Consider the following 21,402-nt stretch of genomic DNA (forward strand, 5'->3'; position numbering starts at 1 on the left):
ATAATTTCACAGTACTGTACATATAGCCTACTCTACATATGACCAAATCGTGTTGTGAGTGTCGTACGCCGCGGCTACACGACAGTGCGTACCAGCTTCTGGCATAATTTCACAGTACTGTACATATAGCCTACTCTACATATGACCAAATCATGTTGTGAGTGTCGTACGCCGCGGCTACACGACAGTGCGTACCAGCTTCCGGCATCATTTTACAGTACTGTACATATAGCCTACTCTACTTACGACCCAATCGTGGTCGTAAGTCGACGACTTCCTGTACTCCAATAGAAGAAGGTTAAATTTCCCTTTTACATTTCTGTCAGCAAAAGTACAAAAACACTCGCCTTTGAAAAACCTTAAGTATTAAAAGCAGACGTACTGATCAATAAGAACTATATATTATCATAATGGATGTAGTTCACTGTTCCGTTTTCTTGCACATCATACGTATTTTAAGTAGAGAATTTTTTTGCTGTAACCGATACAAAGTGAAGGTACCCATACTCTACACACACTTCACCAGAATCATGGGGTTCCACTTGTGGTCTCTTGACAGCTCCTTACTTACTGTAATTCCAAAAAAGTTGGGATGCTGGTATCATATGAAATGTTTAAACTGTAAAAAAAATAAGGTTCCATCCACAGGCACTTATGCAATGCCATACCATCAGAGATGCAGGCTCTTAAACTAAGCGCTCATAATACTCGAGAGTATCCAGAGTCCAGAGGACGTGGCATCCATGGTTTTCAAAAATAATTTCACATTTTGATTCATCTGTCCACAGTTTTCAACATCATATAATTCTATTTTAAATGAGCTTCGTCACAGAGAAAACTGCAGTTTTTCTGGATCATGTTCACGCATGGCTTCTTCTTTGCATGATAGAGCTTTAACCTGCATTTGTGGATGACACAGCAAACTGTGTTTTAAATCCATGATCTCTGGAGGTGTTCCTTAGTACATCTTCAATTTGTAGAAGCAGTTTTTCCCTGATTAATGAATCTGTACCAACATTTACAACTGGAAAACACTGATTTGTTTCTGTAAGATACACTTTTTTATACCCGATCATGCTACTGACCTGCTGCTAACTAATATAATTAGTTGGAAAATGTTCTTCCATCTGTTTCTCTTAATAACACTCAATTTTTTTCAGTCATTTGTTCCCCCGTCCCAATTATTTTTGATGCGTTAAAACCATCAAATTCAAAATTACCTTTTTTTTTTCTCAAAATAGTACATTATCAAATAAATGTTATATTTTCTTCGTTCTATTGTGAATAAAATATGGGTTTATGAGATCTGTTTACATTTTATTTTAACTTTTTTGGAATTGGGGTAACTCTTCTTAGTGAGTAAGGCCATGTTTTTCAGACATGTAGTAGAGGAAAAATATATGAATAATTAAAATGTAATGAAGAAAAATAAAATACTTGAAGGTTTTTCAGAAAATTGGTAAACATGCTTTGTTTCTTTCACCCTGTGACTCTGATGTAGATAATATGGTATATATAATAATCCCATTGTTTTTGCATTAGACCCTGAACGTGATAATAACATGTGACCTGCATGGTTTACAGGTGCAGTAGACAGTATTAGGGAATACTACCAGGAGACAGTAGAGGCAGAAAGTCAAGTCAATCGGACCACCACAGGTTCACACAGCCATTTGGAGCAGACAGCGGGTCGACGGAAAGCCACGGAGGTCAGACTGAAAGCCGAGGAGGGAGAGTTTGATCAGAAGCAACGATTGGACACTCAGATACTAAACACACTGAACCAGGATCTGGAGCAAGATGACCTTTCACAACTTAGTGAGAAGGTAAACCAAGCTGGGAATTTGTAATATATAAAAAATTGTTGCAGTTAAAAAATATTTCTTTTTTGACACGAGAGTTAAGGATGAGCTTGGCATACATTAAAGGTGATTGACCCATCAGCTTCTTCATGTCACATGACTTTGTCCCATCTCATTGATCACTCTGTCATCACTCGGTCTTTTGCTGAGGTTTCATGTTCATAGTTCATTGTTCCTTTTTGTTTCTATTACTTATTTATCTTTGCATTGTAAATTCAAGGAGTATCTGCACTTATATCTTCTTCTCACTCCTCACATGACCATCATATTGGTAAAAATGTATGACTCAATAGACCGAGCAATCTCTCTCTCTTTTTGTGAAGGTGTGTGGTGGAAAGTGGAGCCCAAACGGCTGTGGAGAATGTGGAGGTTTGGGGTGTGTGACTGAGGATGGAAAACATCAGTGTGGAGGACAGGACTGTAAAGGTGTGATTACCCAAACCAACAATGCATGGAAAAAAGCTAAAGACCTGGACAAGGACATCATGGACTCACTAAAAGAAGTGGAAAAGCTCCAGAGGATGGTGTGTGTTAACCACAGTACAAATCTGGTGTTATAAAGAAATAACCTGAGTGATTGGATAATCTTTATACTCTGTTCACGGTTATTTGATGCAGGTTTCTACTGCTCAAGGACGTGCAGAAGAGAGTAAAAGCAGCGCACAGGAGATCCAGGAGAAAGCCAATAAGAACAAAGCAAAAGTTGAGCAGACCAATCAGGAGCTGCGAGAGCTCATTCAGCAAATACGAGACTTTCTTACAAGTGAGCACACTCTTAATCACACACGTGCGTCCATTTTTGTGGCATAGAAACAAAAGCAACGTGCATGTGTCCCAGAAACCATAAAAGACTAGGTGTTTCCAAACTGCTGATAGGCTCTGTATAATGTGTTATATCCCACCTGAATGTTGCTAAAGAGGTTTTAGTGCTTTATATCAGTGGTCCCCAACCCCCGGCACCGGTCAGTGGGTCAATTTGTACAGTGCCGCACAGAAAGAATACATAACTTACATTATTTCATTTTTTTTTATTTTTTATTATCAAGTCAAGTTTATTTGTATAGCGCTTTTCACAACAGACATTGTTTCAAAGCAGCTTTACAGAAAACAAATTATCTCGTTCATAACGATGTTTTATTTTGGAAAATTACCGGATTCTCTCCGCCACATCTGTCTATGACTCACTCTTGATGCATTTCAAGATGCTTGAATCTTTCACATGTCTTACCAACATCCGCTACCTTCTTAAAGGAGCTGCTCCGGCCGCTAACACCTAATACATTACCGCTAAACTGAAACCCCCAAGCGAGCAAAATAAACAAAAAACAGCACAGTGGATTCACGTTTATTATTATATTTAGAAAATACCAGTTTTTATATCACATATGTATATCACAAGTGTATATCACATTGACGGAACATGTAGTCTGTAACATGACTTTGTGTGTGTGTTTGTGTGTGTGTGTGTGTGTGTGTGTGTGTAGGTGGAACAGATCTGGAGCGTATTGAAGCACTATCTGATGAAGTTCTGAAGATGAAGATGCCAGTGTTTGTTGGCGAGCTGAAGAACGTGACGTCAGAGATCCGGCAGCACGTGGCCAGTCTGACCAGCGTGGACGATGTCCTGGCTCAAAGTGCTGAACAGGCGCAAACAGCTGAAAGACTGCTGCAACAGGCACGCTCTATAAGGTACATATACACACACATGCATATGTATAATCAGTGGTGGACGAAGAACACAAACCATGTAGTTGAGTAAAAGTAGAGATACAGTAGGTAAAATATGACTCCAGTAAAAATGTCACTTTAGTAAAAGCACAAAAGTAGTTGCCTTCAAATTTTTCAAAGTACTATGATTTATTATGGCTTTTAATGTTCCTATTATCATTTCTGTCACAAGACTGTTGCTTAATCAACTCAGTTTATGGGAAAAAAATGCTCATGAGCCGAAAACCTTCTTTTCAACTGCTAAAAAAAAATCGAGCAAATAATATTACCATCGTTTATTACTCTCAAAATGCTTGCTGTGGAATCGATGCTGAACTGTTCGTGCTCTACGATGATTGGTACAGTACAGTAAGTTTTTGACCAGTTAATTTTTTATCTTTATAAAAAAAAACAACGACCCATTTTGCTAAATGTAGCACAGACGCTCCCCACCTTACGAACGAGTTACGTTACGAACGACCGTTCGGACCATGGATTTGCTCGTAAGTTGTTACCGTGTTCAGTATCTTCTAATGATGTGAGAGCTATAAATACTATCAAATAAACAATTAATATTAATATGTTTTAAGTAATAAAAAATTATAAAAATGTATTAAAAAAATAACTCTCGTCTCTAAATACAAATTTCACTTTGAGGACAGGTTTGTTTATATCTGTGGAAGTTCGTAAAGTGGGGAGCGTCTGTAATGAGTAAAAAGTAAGATATTTGACTGAAATGTAGTGAACTTAAAGTAAAAGTTTTCCCAAATGGAAATACTTCAGTAAAGTACAGATACATGGAAAAGCTACTTATGTACAGTAACAAATTACATTTACTTTGTTACTGTCCACCACTGTGTATAATCTTATTGTATGTACTGTATAAACACACATCATAGGAATGTAAGATATCTACCTTTATGGTGTTTGTGCTGCAGTGAGGAAGCTACACAACTGAGGGAAGAAGTGGACAAAGTGAAGGCGGCACTAAACGAATCAGAGCACGCTCAGTCTGCAGCAAACGACAGCTTGAATGCAACCAAGAGTGACCTTGTCTACATAAAACAACAAATTAAAACTGTAAGTGTGTGTGTGTGTGTATTATAAATAGTAAGATTCAACTATTCGCATCAGTGCATCTGCATGAAAGTTAACACTGTAATGCATCTATTTTAAAAAAGAAAGTGGGCATCAGATACAAGTTGGTATTTCGATCACGATTTATTTGTATATAATTATTAGTAGATGCGCAATATCTTTATTATTTAGAAAATGAGCAATAATTTGTGACCAATATTTGATATGTAGATTGATTTCTCTTCTCGATTCACCACTGCTGCTACGTAAATATGACGCATCACATTTAACAGTGGCGGGCCATGCATTTGGTACCTGGGCCTCAAATGGGAACTCACCCGACTTAATCCACCTCTTAATACCACGACTATTACGTTGCGATTATAGTAACCATCAATACTATACAAAAACGCAATATAACAATTTGTGGCACTACACAGAGAGAGGAATTTCACATATGGATGGTGAATACCATTTTACCAAAGCAAGGAACCCAGTTAAGACGCCAAACCTCTACACTACAACCGCAACTGTGCACCTACATCATCTGGAGCAGTTCAGAATCAATAAACTTTCTTTCAGCTTCTCTCGTTAGGGGTCGCCACAGCGGACCATCCGCATGTTTGATTTGGCACATGTTTTCACCCTGGATGCCCTTCCTAACGCAACCCTCCCCATTTATCCAGGCTTGGGACCGGCACTAAGGCTTGTGCAACCGCAGCAGTGAGAGTGCCGCATCCTAACCACTAGACCACCAGGGAACCAGCATTTCAGAATCAATATTTGTCTAATAACATTACAAAAACATAAAAACTTTAATAAAATACAACCTACTCACCAGAGATGCAGACTTATAATTTTCACCACTCCTCAGAAGCTGTAAGCCAGTGGTACCGCTCGTATTCATTTGTCTGGAAGTGGAGAAAAACCCATTCCCAGGCTGAGACAAGCTAGCTAGTTTCTCACGATGTCTAGCTTTTCTTGAAAATTTATTTTTAAGTATGTCTGCGACCGAATCAATTTCTCTTTCTTCGTAGGCATAAAAAAGTCTAACTCAGATGTATTAATGTGTGCAGTGCTACACACTTGTTTTGCCAGTCGAACTTGGCTGTAACAGTTTCCCTCTGACCAACCAATCAGAGGACGGAAAAATGCTGACGCTATTCTGGGCCAGCTAGCTGCCCTGTGAGGAGAATATGAAATCTAATTGGTTAAAGAAACATAGAGCGACGTACAAAAGTATCAGTATCACATCACATTGGTAGCTGCTTGATATGTATCTTTATTGTATTGTATCATTTTCTATGCATCGAGATGCGAATCGCATCAGCCTCAGTTATAGAGATGCACTATATATAGGTGAGGATGGGTTCTTGTTTTAGTCTCAAGATTTCTTCGCCATTCCAGGGATGAGTCAAATACTGTGGAATTGTGTAAAACCTGCTTTAGTATCTGCATTAAATTAATTGAAAACATTTGCTGGCTGCCATCCAATCTTTGGGTTTACTCTCATCATAATTTTTAATGGTAGTTTTGTGAACACAGTTAATAGAGCCAACCATCTTTCTATCTCTCACTAAAAATCAAGGCATTAAAGGTGAAATGCTTCTCTCTGAGCAGATCTTTCGTCTTCCACAAGCTTACGTACACCCAGAGTGTTTACCCAATGTCACTCTGACTAACAAAGAAGTATATCATCTCTTGGCCATTTTTGTTTCCATGGCTGTGGCATGTTATGCTACTCGCAGTAAGGTTAGTTTTACGCAAGGAGAGACCTAAGAATCTGGGACTTCCTGAAAACAGTATTTCGAGTCTCTAATCCATCTTTAAGTCCCTAGACCTTTAATTTCATATTCCGGCAGGGCGGCACAGCACAAAGCCTACCACTATTTATATTATTTTGAATTGTGTGTGTTTTGCAGGTGGAATCTAAAATAGTGGCGTCTGAGTTTATGTTGAGTAACACCACTCATCGGTTGCTGGATCTTGAGAAGAACGTGGTTGCAGTGGAACAGAAAACTCGGGAATCCTTCTACAGTGCTCAAAGTGCTGAAAACAAGGCCGACTATGTCTCTGACGACACGGACCAAACCAAAAGGGTATAACCTAATTCCCTCTTAAACAGAAATGGAGGGAGGTAAAGTAAAGTATCAGGCAGAGAGGAAAGGAGGAGGAAAATAGAGTCTGGCATTGCTTAAGAGGAAAACAATCAGATAACTACACTCATCTGGATCATCGTGTGTGTGTGTGTGTTTGTCAGAAACTTGATTTAGAAGTGCAGCCTAAGTTCCAGTCGGTTCGAGGCCTGATGGAGGACAAAGCATTCGGTGTGTCTGATGCACGACAAAGAGCAGAACGACTGCAAGAAGAAGCGAAGAACTTAGCTGCTGATGTCTTTACCAAATTACGTAATCTAAATGGTAATCTCACACACACACACACACACACACACACACACACACACACACACACACACACACACACACACACACACACAAATATTACTAGATATGTGATTTAACTTCTCCAAATCCTCAAAAATCCTTGTAATTTCATTCTGAATTACAATTGTTTCACCGCACTTTAGATCACAGTTTCACACTTGCAGGGAATTTACAGTGTCTGTTCTTTTTTTCAGAGCTGGAGCGGATGTTTTCCGTGAATCAGAAGACCCTGGCGGAGAGAGCAGCGGAGATAGAGGAGCTGGAGAAAGAGGCCCAGGCTGTGCTACAGGAGCTCAGCCAGACTGTCACAGTCTACAGCACCTGTCTGTAACAAATATCTCCAAAATGATCTATTTATCAACACCACATTATAGATACTTTCTAACACTGAATTATTCTAACCACTTACCACCAACACACACACACACACACACACACACATACATGCGCAGTCAGCATTGATGCTACCTGTGCTGACAAGTTAAGTACTGTTTTCTTCATGGGGTAAACTTGAAAGACACCCTTAATTAGAGTGACATTTATCTCATCCATACAACTGAGCAGCTATGGGGTTAAGGGCCTTGCTCAGGGGCCCAGGAGTGGCATCTTGATGTGGCTGGGATTTGAACTCACGAGCTTCTGATCGAAAGTCCAATGCCTTAATTACTAAGTTACTTCCTCCTAATCAGCTGTATAAATAACTACATGAATGCGCAGGTGTACAGATGTTTAATCTATTAATAAATAATTAATTCATACACTATATTGCCAAAGGTTTGCAGACACCTGGTCATAAGTACGGTATGTGCTTTTTGAGCATCGCATTCCACATTTAGTCCCAATTTTCTCTTATAATTCCCTCCATTCTTCTGGAAAGCTGTTCCACTAGATTTTGGGGTGTGTTTACGGATATTTGTGTTCATCAGATCAGATACTTAGGAAGGGTGAGGAGGTCTGGGGTGCAGTCAGTGTTCCAATTCGACCTGAAGGTGTTCAGTAGGGATGAGATCAGAGCTCTATAGCAGGCCACTCAAGATCTTCCTCTCCAAACCATCTAAACCATATCTTAATGGGTTTCCATGTTCAAGTGAATGCTACATTTTATTATACCGTACGAAAAAAGACGTCCTGTACAATTGTGTGCCTCCAGCGTTGTGGTAAACACATATGGCAGGAAAGGTTGTGTCTCAATACTTTTATCCATATAGTGTATATTAATATCAGTAATTACTTAAATAAATCAAACAAAATTACTCATCACCAGGCAGTTTGTGGTACAAATGCTAAATGCGCCATATATTTCATTTAAAAAAAAGATTTCACATTTCTCAAATAAATTCATAAGCATTCAATTAGGCATTCATTTGCAGTAAAATAATTTGTCCTTCTTATGCAGTTTACCAAATCCAATTTCTTGCTATTTTCATGCTTTGGCACATTTGGTTGCTAAGTATTTATACCATTGTGATCTGGTTTATTCAACAGTGTCGATGCAAAGAAAGAAATTTAATCCAAAGAGAATAGTAGTGAAAGCTGTAGTCCTTCAAGAATTTTGACCTTCTCTGAAATTTTACATTATAATAAGGGTTCTGTGCTCTGCCAATAAGGCAAAGAATTTAATTATTTGATGTACATCTTAAAAATGTTTAAATTGTAAAAAAAAAAAAAAAGAGCACGTTCTTGATTGGCTAAATAGCATAAATGTGTTTTTTTTTGTTTATGAATCCAATTTAAAGAGCATACACATATGTTTGCCTACTGCCAATAAATCCCACACAATAATTCTGTTAAGAACTACTTCATAATTTGGTGTGTCATAGCTGAAAAACAGAAATCGCACAATGATGACCATTTCCAAAACCAGGATTTCCATTTCTTTTCTTTTGAAACACTACATTGTTTTACATAAACTAAAATACGCTACTAACCCCCCCCCCTTCATACATTAACACCTATAGACCAAAGTACACCAAAAAAAGTGTATTAGTTGAAATGAATGATATTTATATGATATTTTCAGATAAATGCCTCTACAATGTACATGGGTTTTTTTCTATTTGTAAAAGCACTCGGTTGTAGTCAATAAAAAAATATATATTGTAGTAGGTCGAGCTACCAATGTTTTCTACTGTCAAGGTTTTCAACCTTGATTGTCACACCAACAAACCAAATGAGCATGTCGTGCCTTATGAGTGTGTAAATGAAATTTCAACAAAAAACTAAAAATAAGAAAATTTCAGAACAAAAATTGTACCACTGGATCAGGTTTTCTATATGAAGTATTCTTAATATTATATTAGGACCCTCAAAGCTTCTAGTGTGTTTTTTCTGTCACTGGATTCATGTAGGAAACTTTGTTATACATCAATAAATAAAGGTAAAACTATGCAAATACTAAAAGTTGAAACTCCTTTGTTTTCTACTTTAAATATTACTAACCCCGATGAAGTAACAGATAAATGGAAAGTTTTTTCTGCAACACATCACCACTGTTTATTTCCTTAAAATCTCAATCGTTTGGAGTTGGTTTTCCCACTACGCTTGTGTCTGGGGATAAGTCACTGAGGCAATGAGGTCTTTTACACTAATGCATGGATACAAACCCCTATTCCCACCAACAGGGCTCAAAATGATTCTTTCTCTCAGGGATTTAGATTTAGCACAGCAACCCCCTTATATCTGGGTGATTTTTGGGCATTGAGCACAGGAGGGCAGCAGAATGCTTCATAAATTGTTTAAGCATCCATTCCTCAGCACTGAAGATCAGACAGCTAATGTTGGAGTCACTTGTAGACAGAAGACGAGCAGCGTTTATGGCTGGAGAATGATTTCCTGTAGGTCTGGTATCTATTGTGATAAACCACAGAATATCTCTGGAATTCTCTGAACACTTTTCCAGGTGTGTTTAGTGATGAAGTACACAAACCATGTACTTTAGTAAAAGTAGAGATACAGTAGGTAAAATATTCCTCCAGTAAAAGTGCTCCACTTAAACTTTCACTTGATGAAATGTACAAAAGTATTTGCCTTCAAATGAACCCAAGTATCCAAAGTACTATGATTTATTATGACTATAATGTTCCTATTATCATTATTGACACAAGACTTTTGATTAATCAACTCCGTTTATGTGGAAAGACTTTTACTCTTAGCACACCAATCTAGTAATAATATTATGCTAATTATTCAAACACTGATTGATATCTATTCAAATTATCATAGGCCCAAAACCTTAAACTACATTAAACTAAAAAAAACCAGGCAAATAATTGCACCGGTGTTGTGGCGAGTTCGAGTCAGGAGTTTCTTCCATCATTTGTTCCTCTCAAAATGTTCTGCTTGCTGTATGTTGGTGGTAAATAAAAATACCAAGCGCCAATCAAAACAAGTTCATAACAATCCTGATAAGAATGGAGTGAGACGTTTCCAGGGAAAGATGGCTGTATGACAGCAGTATTTATTAGAAACTAGTGATCATTTTACTACAGGTTACACAGCAAGCTTGTGTGACTTCTGAGGAATGAGATGTGGTGAATTATGTGAAATATGTGTTAGCTTTAGTGTCAAACTAAACTAAGGAATACACACATCTTTCGGCTTGATCGACTAAATCTGGGTAGAGACAAATGATCACTTTTACTGAATAAATCATTCATTCATGAGGGAAAGAAATTGGTGTACTGCAACTCTGGAAGTATCCGAATCTTTAACATTATTGTAGGTAATGACAATGACAAATACAAATTGTATGTGAACACGCAAACATCACGTGAGGTGAGCTAGCAATCGCGACTGCTGTATTCACAGACTCATCAAAACAGGATCTGAAGATCGGAGGTATAAAAATAGTCATTAAAACCTTCATTTAAAAAGTACTACATTTCATTCTATTATACAGCTCAGCTTACCACCACCTAAATTCACACTAAAACACCTATACACACATAAACACACACAAACAAAAAAACTACAAAATAAATGTTTCCTTTTTGTGCACAGTTGAAGTTGAGCATCACTTACACTGCATTTCAAACAGCTGGTGTGTGCTGAGCTTTGGTTTATTCCAGCTCTAGAGGAAAAGAGTGGTCCAGAACGAGAGAAACACTGCTGACGAATGTTTTTGCAACTGCTCAGTGAAGTAAAGACAGTGAGAACACAGTACAATGAATCTAACCATAATCACTGATAGAGTTTAAATGATTAAATGACATCCATTCATAACCGTTTCCATTCATAACCTCCGCTGACAATGAACTCCCCAGGAATTGTTCACATTTTTAAAACTAAATGTTCATATGTGCAATATGCTAAAGTTGAGTGTCGTATTAAAGCTTAACAGTTTAAAAACGTAAATGTCGCTCAAACAAGACCAATTGACAGACTGAGTATGGAACAATGCTTGATAAACATCTCTTTTTCATTACCTGGACGCATCGATCTCCCCGACATCGTTGCCAATTACTGACTTAAGACAGTAGATACATTTGCTACATTTACTTTCACTCACTCGTGTGCTTGTGATTGGAGAGTCTCCTTAAGTAAGGTTCGCTCTACAGACTTCACACTGAACAGAAAAACATTTCATCGTAAATCATCATATGTCTACGTTGTACTGAATGTCATATTAACCTCGTATTAACCAGAGCTCAGGTTCCCTTCTATCAATTCCTGGGAATTTTGTACGTGATAAGACGGGTTGCATGAACCGGAGCGAAAAATACAGTACAGTTAATGAGATAGAAACACCTCCCACACACACACACACACACACACACACACACACATACACACACAAGACTTCTGAGAAAGAAATCTGAACAGTTTCTCCTGACCCATGTTCCAGTGTCCCAAGTCACAGTGTGGAAAAAACACATACACACACACACACACACACACACACACGCACACACACACACACACACACACACACACACACACACACACACACACACACACACACACACACACAGTGTGTGCTCTTCATCTGGTCAGAAGAATTTGCTCCACAACACACTGCACGTGCTCCCAGTGGCTCCAGCCGAGGACCAGTAAACACACGCATGCCAAAGTCATGAACAAGTGCAGGCGACTGCGCAGTAGCGGCGCTGTGAATTTGGCCGCGGTGGATACGCACACCAGGATCACCGTAGCGATAGCCAGCATGATGTTGATGCACTTTCCCAGGAGCACTTTGGCATCCGCGCTTTCCAGCTGCACCAACTGCTGCTGCTGCTGCTGCAACTCCAGCTTACTGAGGCGAGTCTGACACGCTTCCAGCGCCTCCTGAACAGACAGAAGAGGGAGACATGCTGAGACACAAAAGGGGGGGTGGGGGGGTTTACTGGTGGTGGTGGTGGTCGATATTGACAACAAATTATATCTCGATTTTTTTGGATTTGAACTATGAGGATAATATTTTGCTGAGTGTGTTATTGTGCTGGTAACTCAAGGACTACCGTGGACAGCTGACACCTTAAATCTTTGATGTTTTTCATATTCTGTGTGGTGGTCAGTTCCCAGTAGTGACAGAGAAAAATCTTTTCCAATAAATCTTTATTGATTTTTACCCTTTTTTTTTTTTTTTTTTTTTTTTTTAGTATTCATCATCTTGTGAGCCAAATTCTTACATTTAATCAGTTAGAATAAGAAGACATTTTGGCTTTTACCAAACAAATGAAATCAGAATTAACAAAATTCACAATGCAGAGGAAACAGAAGCTGCATCTGAAGTGGCATTTCGCTGTTTAAAGCAGCTCAGAGGAACATGTAATGCTTTAACCCGTTTTGATTTTTCAAAACGTTGAATACGACGCTTTGAAAATGAGAAAATATTTTAAATATGAAATTAAAACCCGAATCATTGTTAATAACTGAATCATTGCGATTGAAACAAATCATTTAAACAAGTGATTCATTTAGGAACCAAACACCATGTTGCTCAGAGATGCAAAACAGTGCTTTGTTTGGAGTTTTACTTGTGAAAACATGCAAGAACAGACAATGGAGTGTCTAAAACATAAGTCTCTTAATATTAACTTCTTGTTTAATGAAATGTTGGATAAAATTAATATCACATTTGTAATCATGCTGATTTTCTAAGAGGGAGGTGGTGGTATTGTATGAGGATGTCAGGTGTGTCAGAGAAGTATGTGAGGGTGGTGCAGGACATGTACGAGGACAGTGTTACAGAAGTAAAGTGTGCAGTAGGAACGACAGACTGGTTCAGAGTGAAGGTTGGACTGCATCAAGCATCAGCTCTGAGCCCTTTCCTGTTTGCAGTGGTAAAGGACAGGTTAATGGATGAGGTCAGACAGGAGTCTCCATGGACTATGATGTTTGCGTATGATATTGTTATTTGTGGTGAGAGTAGTGAGCAGGTTGAGAAGAGCCTGAAGAGCTGGAGAGAAGGGGAATGAAAGTCAGTAGGAGTAAGACAGAGTACATGTGTGTGAATGAGAGGGAGGGCAGTGGAGTGGTGCGGTTGCAGGGAGAAGAGCTGGAGAAGGTGGAGGAGTTTAGGTACCTGGGGTCAACAGTGCAAAGTAATGGAGAGTGTGTTAGGGAAGTAAAGAAAATAGTGCAGGCAGGGTGGAGTGGGTGGAGAAGAGTGATAGCAGGAGTGATTTGGGATAGAAGGGTATCGGCAAAAGTGAAAGGGAAAGTTTATAGGACTGTGGTGAGACCTGAGATGTTGTATGGATTAGAGACAATGTCATTGAATGAAAGGCAGGAGGTGGAGCTGGAGGCAGCAGAGCTAAAGATGTTGAGGTTTTCGTTGGGAGTGACGAGGATGGACAGGATTAGAAACGAGTTTATTAGAGGGACAGCGCATGTAGGACGTTTTGGAGACAAGGTGAGGAAGGCATGATTGAGATGGTTTGGACATGTGCAGAGGAGGGACATGGGGTATATTGGTAGAAGAATGCCGAAGATGGAGCCACCAGGAAGGAGGAAAACAGGAAGGCCAAGGAGGAGGTTTATGGATGTGGTGAGGGAAGACATGCAGGTAGTTGGTGTAAAAGAGGCAGATGTAGAGGACTGGGGTATGAAGACGGATGATCCGCTGTGGCGACCCCTAATGGGAGAAGCCAACAAAAGAAGAAGAATCATGCTGATTTTTGGAAAAAAAAATTCACTTTTCATGTAATGTTTTGTGATTGTTCTAAATGCATTTTAATAGACTGAATCATGCAGGGAAAGAATTAACTTTAAATTAGCACACACACACACGAGTCTAACCTACTGAAAGTCATCGCATGATTTATGAGTGTACTCTGTAGGTGTGTTTTGTTTGGGTTTTGCTATATACTCGATAATGTCAAATCGTTAAAACAACAATTACAATATTATTGTAGATGATATATCATACACCTCTAGTCAAGGCTGATAAGAGAAAGAAAAAGAAAAAGGATGGAAGTTGTTTTATACTTGTTACATGTACTTTACAGCACAGTGAAGTTCTTTCTTCGCATATCTCACCGATGTTAGGAAGCTGGGGTCCGGGGCCCTAAAAGTGGCAGCTTGGCGATATCAGGGCTTGAACCTCCCGACCTTCTAATCAGTAACCCGGAGCCTTAACCACTGAACTACTACCTCCCCAGAGAAATCAAGAGATTGCATATACAGAGGATGACACCCAGGCAGTGTAACACCATGTGATACTCCAACCACAAGTGATTAAACACATAATTGTGTACAAAATCACTAACTGTATTTACTCTAAACGTAACACTTTACCTGCTGCTGCATGCACATTTCAAAACCCCTTGTTTAATTCCAGTCATCTGAATTTTCTAAATTAGTACATATTTTTTTAATTTGTCATGACAACCATCATGAAGTTTTAAAGAGAATCAGAGCTCTGCCTAACTCTCCCTCTCTCTCTCTCTTTCTCTCTCTCTCTCTCTCTCTCCCTCTCTCTCCCACTCCCACTCCCTTCTCTTCAGATTTGCTGGATTCATCCCGACGCCCCGCCTCTGGATGGAGTTCTCTTTAATTGGAGATCACTCTGTGAAGCTGAGGAGGATTCCACACCACCAGCCTAAAGATCCATGAAGTTACTTTAACACCAACTGTCTGCCACAATGGTTCAGGACCACAGGCTGCATTTATTCGAGTATCACTGCACACCTCTTTTCAGTCTGGTTCCTCTCAAGGTTTCTTTCAGGCCGTCTCAGGGAGTTTTTCCACACCACAGTTGCCACTGGCTCATTTATTAGGGACAAACTTACAATAATAAAATAATAAACTTATACATTTTTTTATTACTGCTTTATCTTTGTGAAGCTGCTTTTAGACAATGTTCAATGTTAAAAGCGCTCTACAAATAAAAATGAATTGAATTGAAAACCTGACACGCAGATTTGTAGTGGCTGAAGTGGATGCCACTGTTAATCCTAAGATACACAAGCTAGTTATGTAAAGAATGCCAGTTGCATAGTAGTTGTGCGCGCACATGCATGCATGACGAAAGTGAAGTATGCTTAAGAATAAGAGGAAAAGAAACAGGAGAGGGAAAATAAAGGATGAGCAGTTTGGTGAATAAATGCTAAAGGGCTCCTCCTTATGCCATGTACAACTCAGGTTAAATACAGGCGTGTTTCCAAAAGAACATTCAGAAACTGTGAAACTGCAGTCACATTTTATTACCATTCCTTGGGCTGATTGTTCTTGAACCATAATTGTTCATTTTTGTTCTTGTTGTGAATTGTGTGCATTAAGCATCATGTTCTGCTTTAGAAAGTCACAGTACATGTTGGAATCCATGTTTCCCGCAATGAACCACAGCTCCCCAGTGCCAGCAGCACTCATGCAGCCCCAGACCATGATGCTACCACCACCATGGTTGACTGTAGGACACAATTTTCTCTGTACCAGGGCGTCACCACACATGCTGGACACCATCTGAGCCAAACAAATTAATCTTAGTCTCATCAGACCACAGGACATGGTTCCAGTAATTCATGCTCTCTGACGAGTTGTCTTCAGCAAACTGTTTGCCGGCTTTCTTGTGAGTCAGCTTCAGAGGATCTTCCTTCTGGGACGATAGCCACGCAATCCGACTGCATTGTGTGGCGTATGGTCTGAGCACTTCCGCTTCTGCAACCACTAAAGCAATGCTGGCAGCACTCATGTGACTTTGATGCACAGCACAAGGACTCAACTTTTCTGATCAACTCTTGCGAGGTCTGTTCCGAGTCGAACCCGTCTTGGAAAATGTCTGTATGACCCTGACCACTGTACAGTAACTCAGTTTCAGGGGGTCACCTAATTCTCAAATCTCAGAGAGTCTTTACCATGAGGTGTCATGTTGAACATCCAGTGGTCAGTATGAGAGAATTAACCTTAAAGCACCAAATTTGAACTGCTATAATACAAGATACACATATTTGTATAGTCCTGCCAAGAAGACGAAAACATGAACATGATAAATAGGACATGTGGCTTTGCATGTTTACACGATGTACAGCTTAGACAGTTATCACTTAGGGTCTACTCACATTTGTTGGCAGCTATTCTGACAATAATAGCTGCATGTTGAGTTATTTTTAGAGGAAATCTATATGGCTATAGCACATAAGCAGCACATTGACTATTCTAAAATATATCCACGTTTCATTAGTACTCAGTAGTACTTAATATTATTTTCTCTCGATAAGGAGATTCTAAAATGGTTGCTGAAATGTGAGGGGTGTACTCACTTTTATGAGACTGTTTTAAAAGTTTTAAAAGTAGACCCTTTACAAATTCATATGATGTATTGCTCTTATTTGTACGATAAAAAAAGACAAAAAATTTAAGGTCGTTTCGGCATTATGAAAAAAAAGTGCCACAAAACGCGCCGGAGCATTTGATGACCCCAGAGGGTTCATTCCTCGGATGTGCGCATCATGGTGTATTTTGGTGCTGATTTGAGACCTGGCGCATCAGTAAAACAAATGTTTACTGATTAAAAATTAGTTTTTCGGTGGTTTATTTATTTTTTGAATATCTGAGTATAGAAAGGACGTCGTGAATACATGTGTTGCGTCGAAGGTTTTGAGAAGGTTCCCCTCTTTTATTAGTATTTATTTATATTTCGAATAAAAACGGTCAAACAGAAATGTGCGCTGCACTAATTGCGAATTAACAAAATTAGTGCCACTAAAATGATTTTGCGCTGAATTGTTATAAACACGTTAATTTTCACAGCAGAAATTTTCTTTTCACAAAATAGTTCACATATATAAAGTCTAACAAAAACTTTTACTGACTGTAAACAAAATTGTCCACTGCTATGTTAATGTTAACCCTTTGTTCATTCTGGATGGGGAAGAAAAACCTTATAAATTCAATTCTGTCACTGATTTTGGATGTAGAATTGTTCATTTTTGCAAATACTACCCCGAAACCACACCACAGACCAATAAACGATCCCCACAGTGAAGTTTATAACAAATCTTTGAGCAAAATGCCACACTATACCTTATAATACTGAAATCAAGTGGTCAATTAATTAGTCAACAATGTGACCAAGGGAATGTATTTCGAATAATCTTCTAGCAGCAGCTGCTCGCACCACGTTCTGTATACAACAAAGCCTATAGCCAAAGCTTATAGCATGTGTGACCTCTGCAGTGTGAACAAACATTCACATAACGGATGGAGTCACGGTTTCTCCATTGTGCCCAAAATCAATACGGGATCTTTAGGTGTTCATTCCGGAGAGTTCCGAAACTTGGGCAGGCGTAATATTTCGACAGACTGCTGTATGTTTGTGGGTGGTGCGTTTACCTGCATGTCACGGGCTCGCTCATAAGCCTGATAGGCTACTTTCTCCTCGATGCTCGCCAGCTCTTGCTTTAGGTTGGTGGTCTCGTTCTGATGCAGCTCGGTCAGGTCGTTCAGCTGATCCTCCAGGCGCTCACACCTACCAGATGATACACGTGTGTAGGACAAGCAATTTGATAATATGCATGAACACATGATTGAGATATTCATCAGGAAGAATAAAAATAAGTGGACAGCTAAATACTACTATATTGGAAATAAATGCTTTTAAATGTTAATTTTTAGCTTGTTTTTTTATGTTTTATTAAATTGGTTACACTTTTTCCCACATCAAACCGATGTAATGTAACTGTAACTGTTTAGAAGAATATACAAAAGTCAATAAATACAGAAAAATAGAACCTGGGATTTGAATAAATTTATGGTTATTGTTTTTTCCACCAGCTTCATTCTGACACCCTGAATGATGTGTGTACCTGTAGCGCTCTTCCTGCAGCATCTGTGAGATGAAGCCATAATTACGTTGGGTCTGGCTCCTCAGGCTTTCGATGTCCTCGGTGAGGTGACCTTGTGCCTCTCGAAGCTCCCTCACCTCATCCAGCGCATCGCTCAGCCTGCTCACACTCTCCACTTGCCCCACCTCGGCCTGGACGCCATGACCACTGCTCTCTGCAGATGCCGATGTGCCTGTTGAGCACTCATCGTCGCTTGGATACTTCGGCTTGCTTGTAAGCGTCACACTGCCACTCAGCGCTCGACCTGCCCCCTCAGCTCGCAGCCCGCCTCCAGTCTCCATCGTGCTCTTCAGGTGTGCGATGTTGTCAGCACTGCCAAATTTGTTTCGGATGAGGCTGGCAAAGCCTTTGGACTTGTTGAAGAAAAATGGTGGAGAAAGTGAGACGCCTGGACCCACTGTCTTCACCTTGTCCAAATGTTGGTTTCGGCTACTTGCTTTGACCCCTGCTTCCTTGGCGCAGTCTTTCAGGCTGTCCCTGGATGCTTCTTTAGCTTCTTTAAGATCTTTACCGGGTGTCTGGGCTTGTTTGGTGCCGTTGGCCACGGCCACTGTGTCGCACTCCTTGATCTTGCGATGGTACTGCTCAAGCTTGCGTTGCAACTGTGCGATGGTCTGCGCAGACTTCTGGTTCTTTTTTTCAAACACGTGCTTGATGCGGCTGCTCTGCTGCTTGTCGGCAGTGTCAATTAGCTTCAGGTACTCTGCCACATTCTCGTCCCTCAGAGCCTGCTCGATACGCAACTGCTCGGTCACCTTCAGCATCTTCTGCTGCAGGCTGTCCAGACCCAGCCGAGGACGCAAGCCGTCCCGAACAGCCGCGTCACTCTCGAGCTCCAGACACAACTCAGAGCTCCCGCTCTGCATTATGCCTGGGGGACTTGTACCTTCAGCCGCTCGCTCTGACTGCACACAACAGAGACAGAAAAATGAATCAGTCTCAACCTCAGATGCTCCTCCCCAAAAAAAGAACCTCTGATATCTTTTATACACGATTTTAGCCACAACCTCCAAAGAACGTCATAAGAAAGAACTTCTGTGTGTTGTATTTGAACACAACACCGTGACCACTGGTGCAATCCAGTGGACACTATAGTCACTAGAATTAACAAAATCCCATTGTTTCCACATTAATAGATATAATATAAGCAGTAAAAGGTAAGTATATAGCCGTCCCCTCTGTTTACTGATAAGCAAAGTTTAAAGAGTCTTGGCTGGTCATCTGCCATGTCAGTCGTAATGCCTGTGTCTGGAAATATCGGTGGGTCTTGGCACTGCTTATTGGCAGAATAATTAGTGAGGCTAAGTGAGGCTGAGGTCTGTCTTTCACACAGAGAAAACAATCAACCAGAAAGTAAAATGCAGGAATGTCCAAATCAGGTCTTTTTGAAGCATTGCTTAAAAAAATGACACTTAGGAATTTGAGCCCTCTTTCAGCCTTTCTGTTTTCTACAGGAGACCCTTACTAGATATACTATGACTGCATATGTGCTGTCTGGGGCATTCCACTAACAGGGTATTCAACATATTTGCAACTTACACAAGCTTAAAATTCTTCCTGTACGTTTATGTGCTGAGAACAACCGTGTTTAACTCTGACAGATTAAAACCTCTTAGGCTTAAATATCCCATTGTTCTCAGGTGTTAATGTTTAGCAACAGATTAAATAAATAGGGAGAAGAGTAACCATGACTAACTATACATCATTCTAAAGCTCTAAATCTCAAGCAGCGATTTCAGATCACTGTTTTTCAATGGAAAACGTATAACGAATGTATTTGCTGAATGTGTTTAAGCAGTACCCAACAACAACATGCATAAAAAAAACGCACTACTTATATTATTATTGTAATAACGAGTCACAAACACATCCACTGCTGCTAATCCCGGTTTATTACGAAAGATAAGGGTTCAGTGAACAACATGCTGTAAAGCATTTCTGCTCCAAACAAACAATAGTGTTGTAATTTAGATGTTTATTCCTTTGTTTACGTCACAGAACTTCGGCTGGTTTTTGTGTTTATATATTTCCGAATTACTTTCACATAAAAAAACGACATCTTGGTGGTAAAAAAACAAATATGGCTGTTGAAATATAGTGTTACAAAACGGTTGAGACCACAAAAAAAAAAAAAACAATAATAATAATAAAAAAGTAAAAAAAGGAGAAATCTTTGGTTGAGTCTCTACTCTCTCTCTCTGCAGGTGTCGTCATGTTTATTTTATGCGCCGCCTCTTATTTCAAACCTTTTCTTTCCAGCCAGTAGCATTATGGAAACAAAATGACTGATGGAAAATGTAGCCAATAAGTGCAGGATTCTAACGATATATGGGAGGATTTTATTCTCCACGTGTGTGAGACTTACCATATTTTTCAAACTATAAGCAGCTACTTTTTTCCCACGCTTTGAACCCCGCGGCTTAAACAACGAAGCGGCTAATTTATGAATTTTTCCTGGGTTTTTCCCGGTTTTACAAGCTTCATGACAAAAAACCGGCCCCTGTAACATTAGACCAATGAAATTGACGGGTTCAGGTGAACCAATGAAATTCTTTATATTAAATCAGATGCGCTTCCACTGAATCAGGCCGCACCACATCATAAATATGGATGAGGTTCCTCTGACATTTGACCTGCCGCTCACTCGGACTGTCTACAGGAAATGTGAATCATTCGGCTTTCGGTGCGGCTTATATTTGGGTGCGCTTTATAGCCCGGAATTTACGGTAGTTTTATTATTCTTTATAAACTCTTACTGGACGTGCGTCCAGGAACCAGGAAGTGATGCAGCTTTCAGGTCAACATAAACAGCTGTTTATAGCTCGTGCTAACTGGACTTTGTTTTTTAAAAAAAACAAAGAAAACAAGGGAAAAAATGGACAATAAAAAAAGTTGTTTTATCGGAGATTTGCAAAAAAAAAAACCAGTGATGTGGAAAATATTTTTTGGGGGCGGAGTAACAACAGAGACATGGAGATCTACATCTGTAAGTTACAATATATCTCCCTTTATAGTTTTGTTTGTTTT

The 21,402-nt window shown here is 39.6% G+C and overlaps 2 protein-coding genes across 3 annotated transcripts in view; one reads left to right on the plus strand and one right to left on the minus strand.

Moving 5' to 3' along the window:
• The window catches only part of lamb1b (laminin, beta 1b), a 48,172-nt gene extending 38,682 nt beyond the window's left edge, over nucleotides 1–9,490 (plus strand). Inside the window, exons 26-34 of one of the 2 annotated variants that reach the window (XR_014531358.1) lie at nucleotides 1,585–1,826; nucleotides 2,186–2,386; nucleotides 2,481–2,625; nucleotides 3,347–3,551; nucleotides 4,508–4,649; nucleotides 6,569–6,745; nucleotides 6,907–7,066; nucleotides 7,285–8,079; nucleotides 8,116–9,490. Coding sequence is in view for 1 of the 2 variants with exons in the window: in XM_083528249.1 (XP_083384375.1) it covers nucleotides 1,585–1,826; nucleotides 2,186–2,386; nucleotides 2,481–2,625; nucleotides 3,347–3,551; nucleotides 4,508–4,649; nucleotides 6,569–6,745; nucleotides 6,907–7,066; nucleotides 7,285–7,421 (1,409 nt within the window). In the remaining variant the exon portion in view is untranslated. Of the gene's footprint in view, nucleotides 1–1,584; nucleotides 1,827–2,185; nucleotides 2,387–2,480; nucleotides 2,626–3,346; nucleotides 3,552–4,507; nucleotides 4,650–6,568; nucleotides 6,746–6,906; nucleotides 7,067–7,284 lie in introns of both variants that reach the window. The other variant, XM_083528249.1, reaches the window with a different exon arrangement.
• A 1,023-nt stretch (nucleotides 9,491–10,513) lies between these two features.
• The window catches only part of tmcc3 (transmembrane and coiled-coil domain family 3), a 27,470-nt gene continuing 16,581 nt past the window's right edge, over nucleotides 10,514–21,402 (minus strand). The window contains exons 2-4 of the mRNA XM_083528580.1: nucleotides 18,337–19,280; nucleotides 17,864–17,999; nucleotides 10,514–12,373 (exon numbers count right to left, since the gene is read on the minus strand). Of these exons, the coding sequence (XP_083384706.1) occupies nucleotides 12,071–12,373; nucleotides 17,864–17,999; nucleotides 18,337–19,280 (1,383 nt within the window). The 3' untranslated portion in view covers nucleotides 10,514–12,070. The remainder of the gene's footprint in view (nucleotides 12,374–17,863; nucleotides 18,000–18,336; nucleotides 19,281–21,402) is intronic.

This window comes from Silurus aristotelis (genome assembly GCF_946808225.1).
Source record: "Silurus aristotelis genome assembly, chromosome: 24".
NCBI classification, from domain to species: Eukaryota; Metazoa; Chordata; class Actinopteri; order Siluriformes; family Siluridae; genus Silurus; species Silurus aristotelis.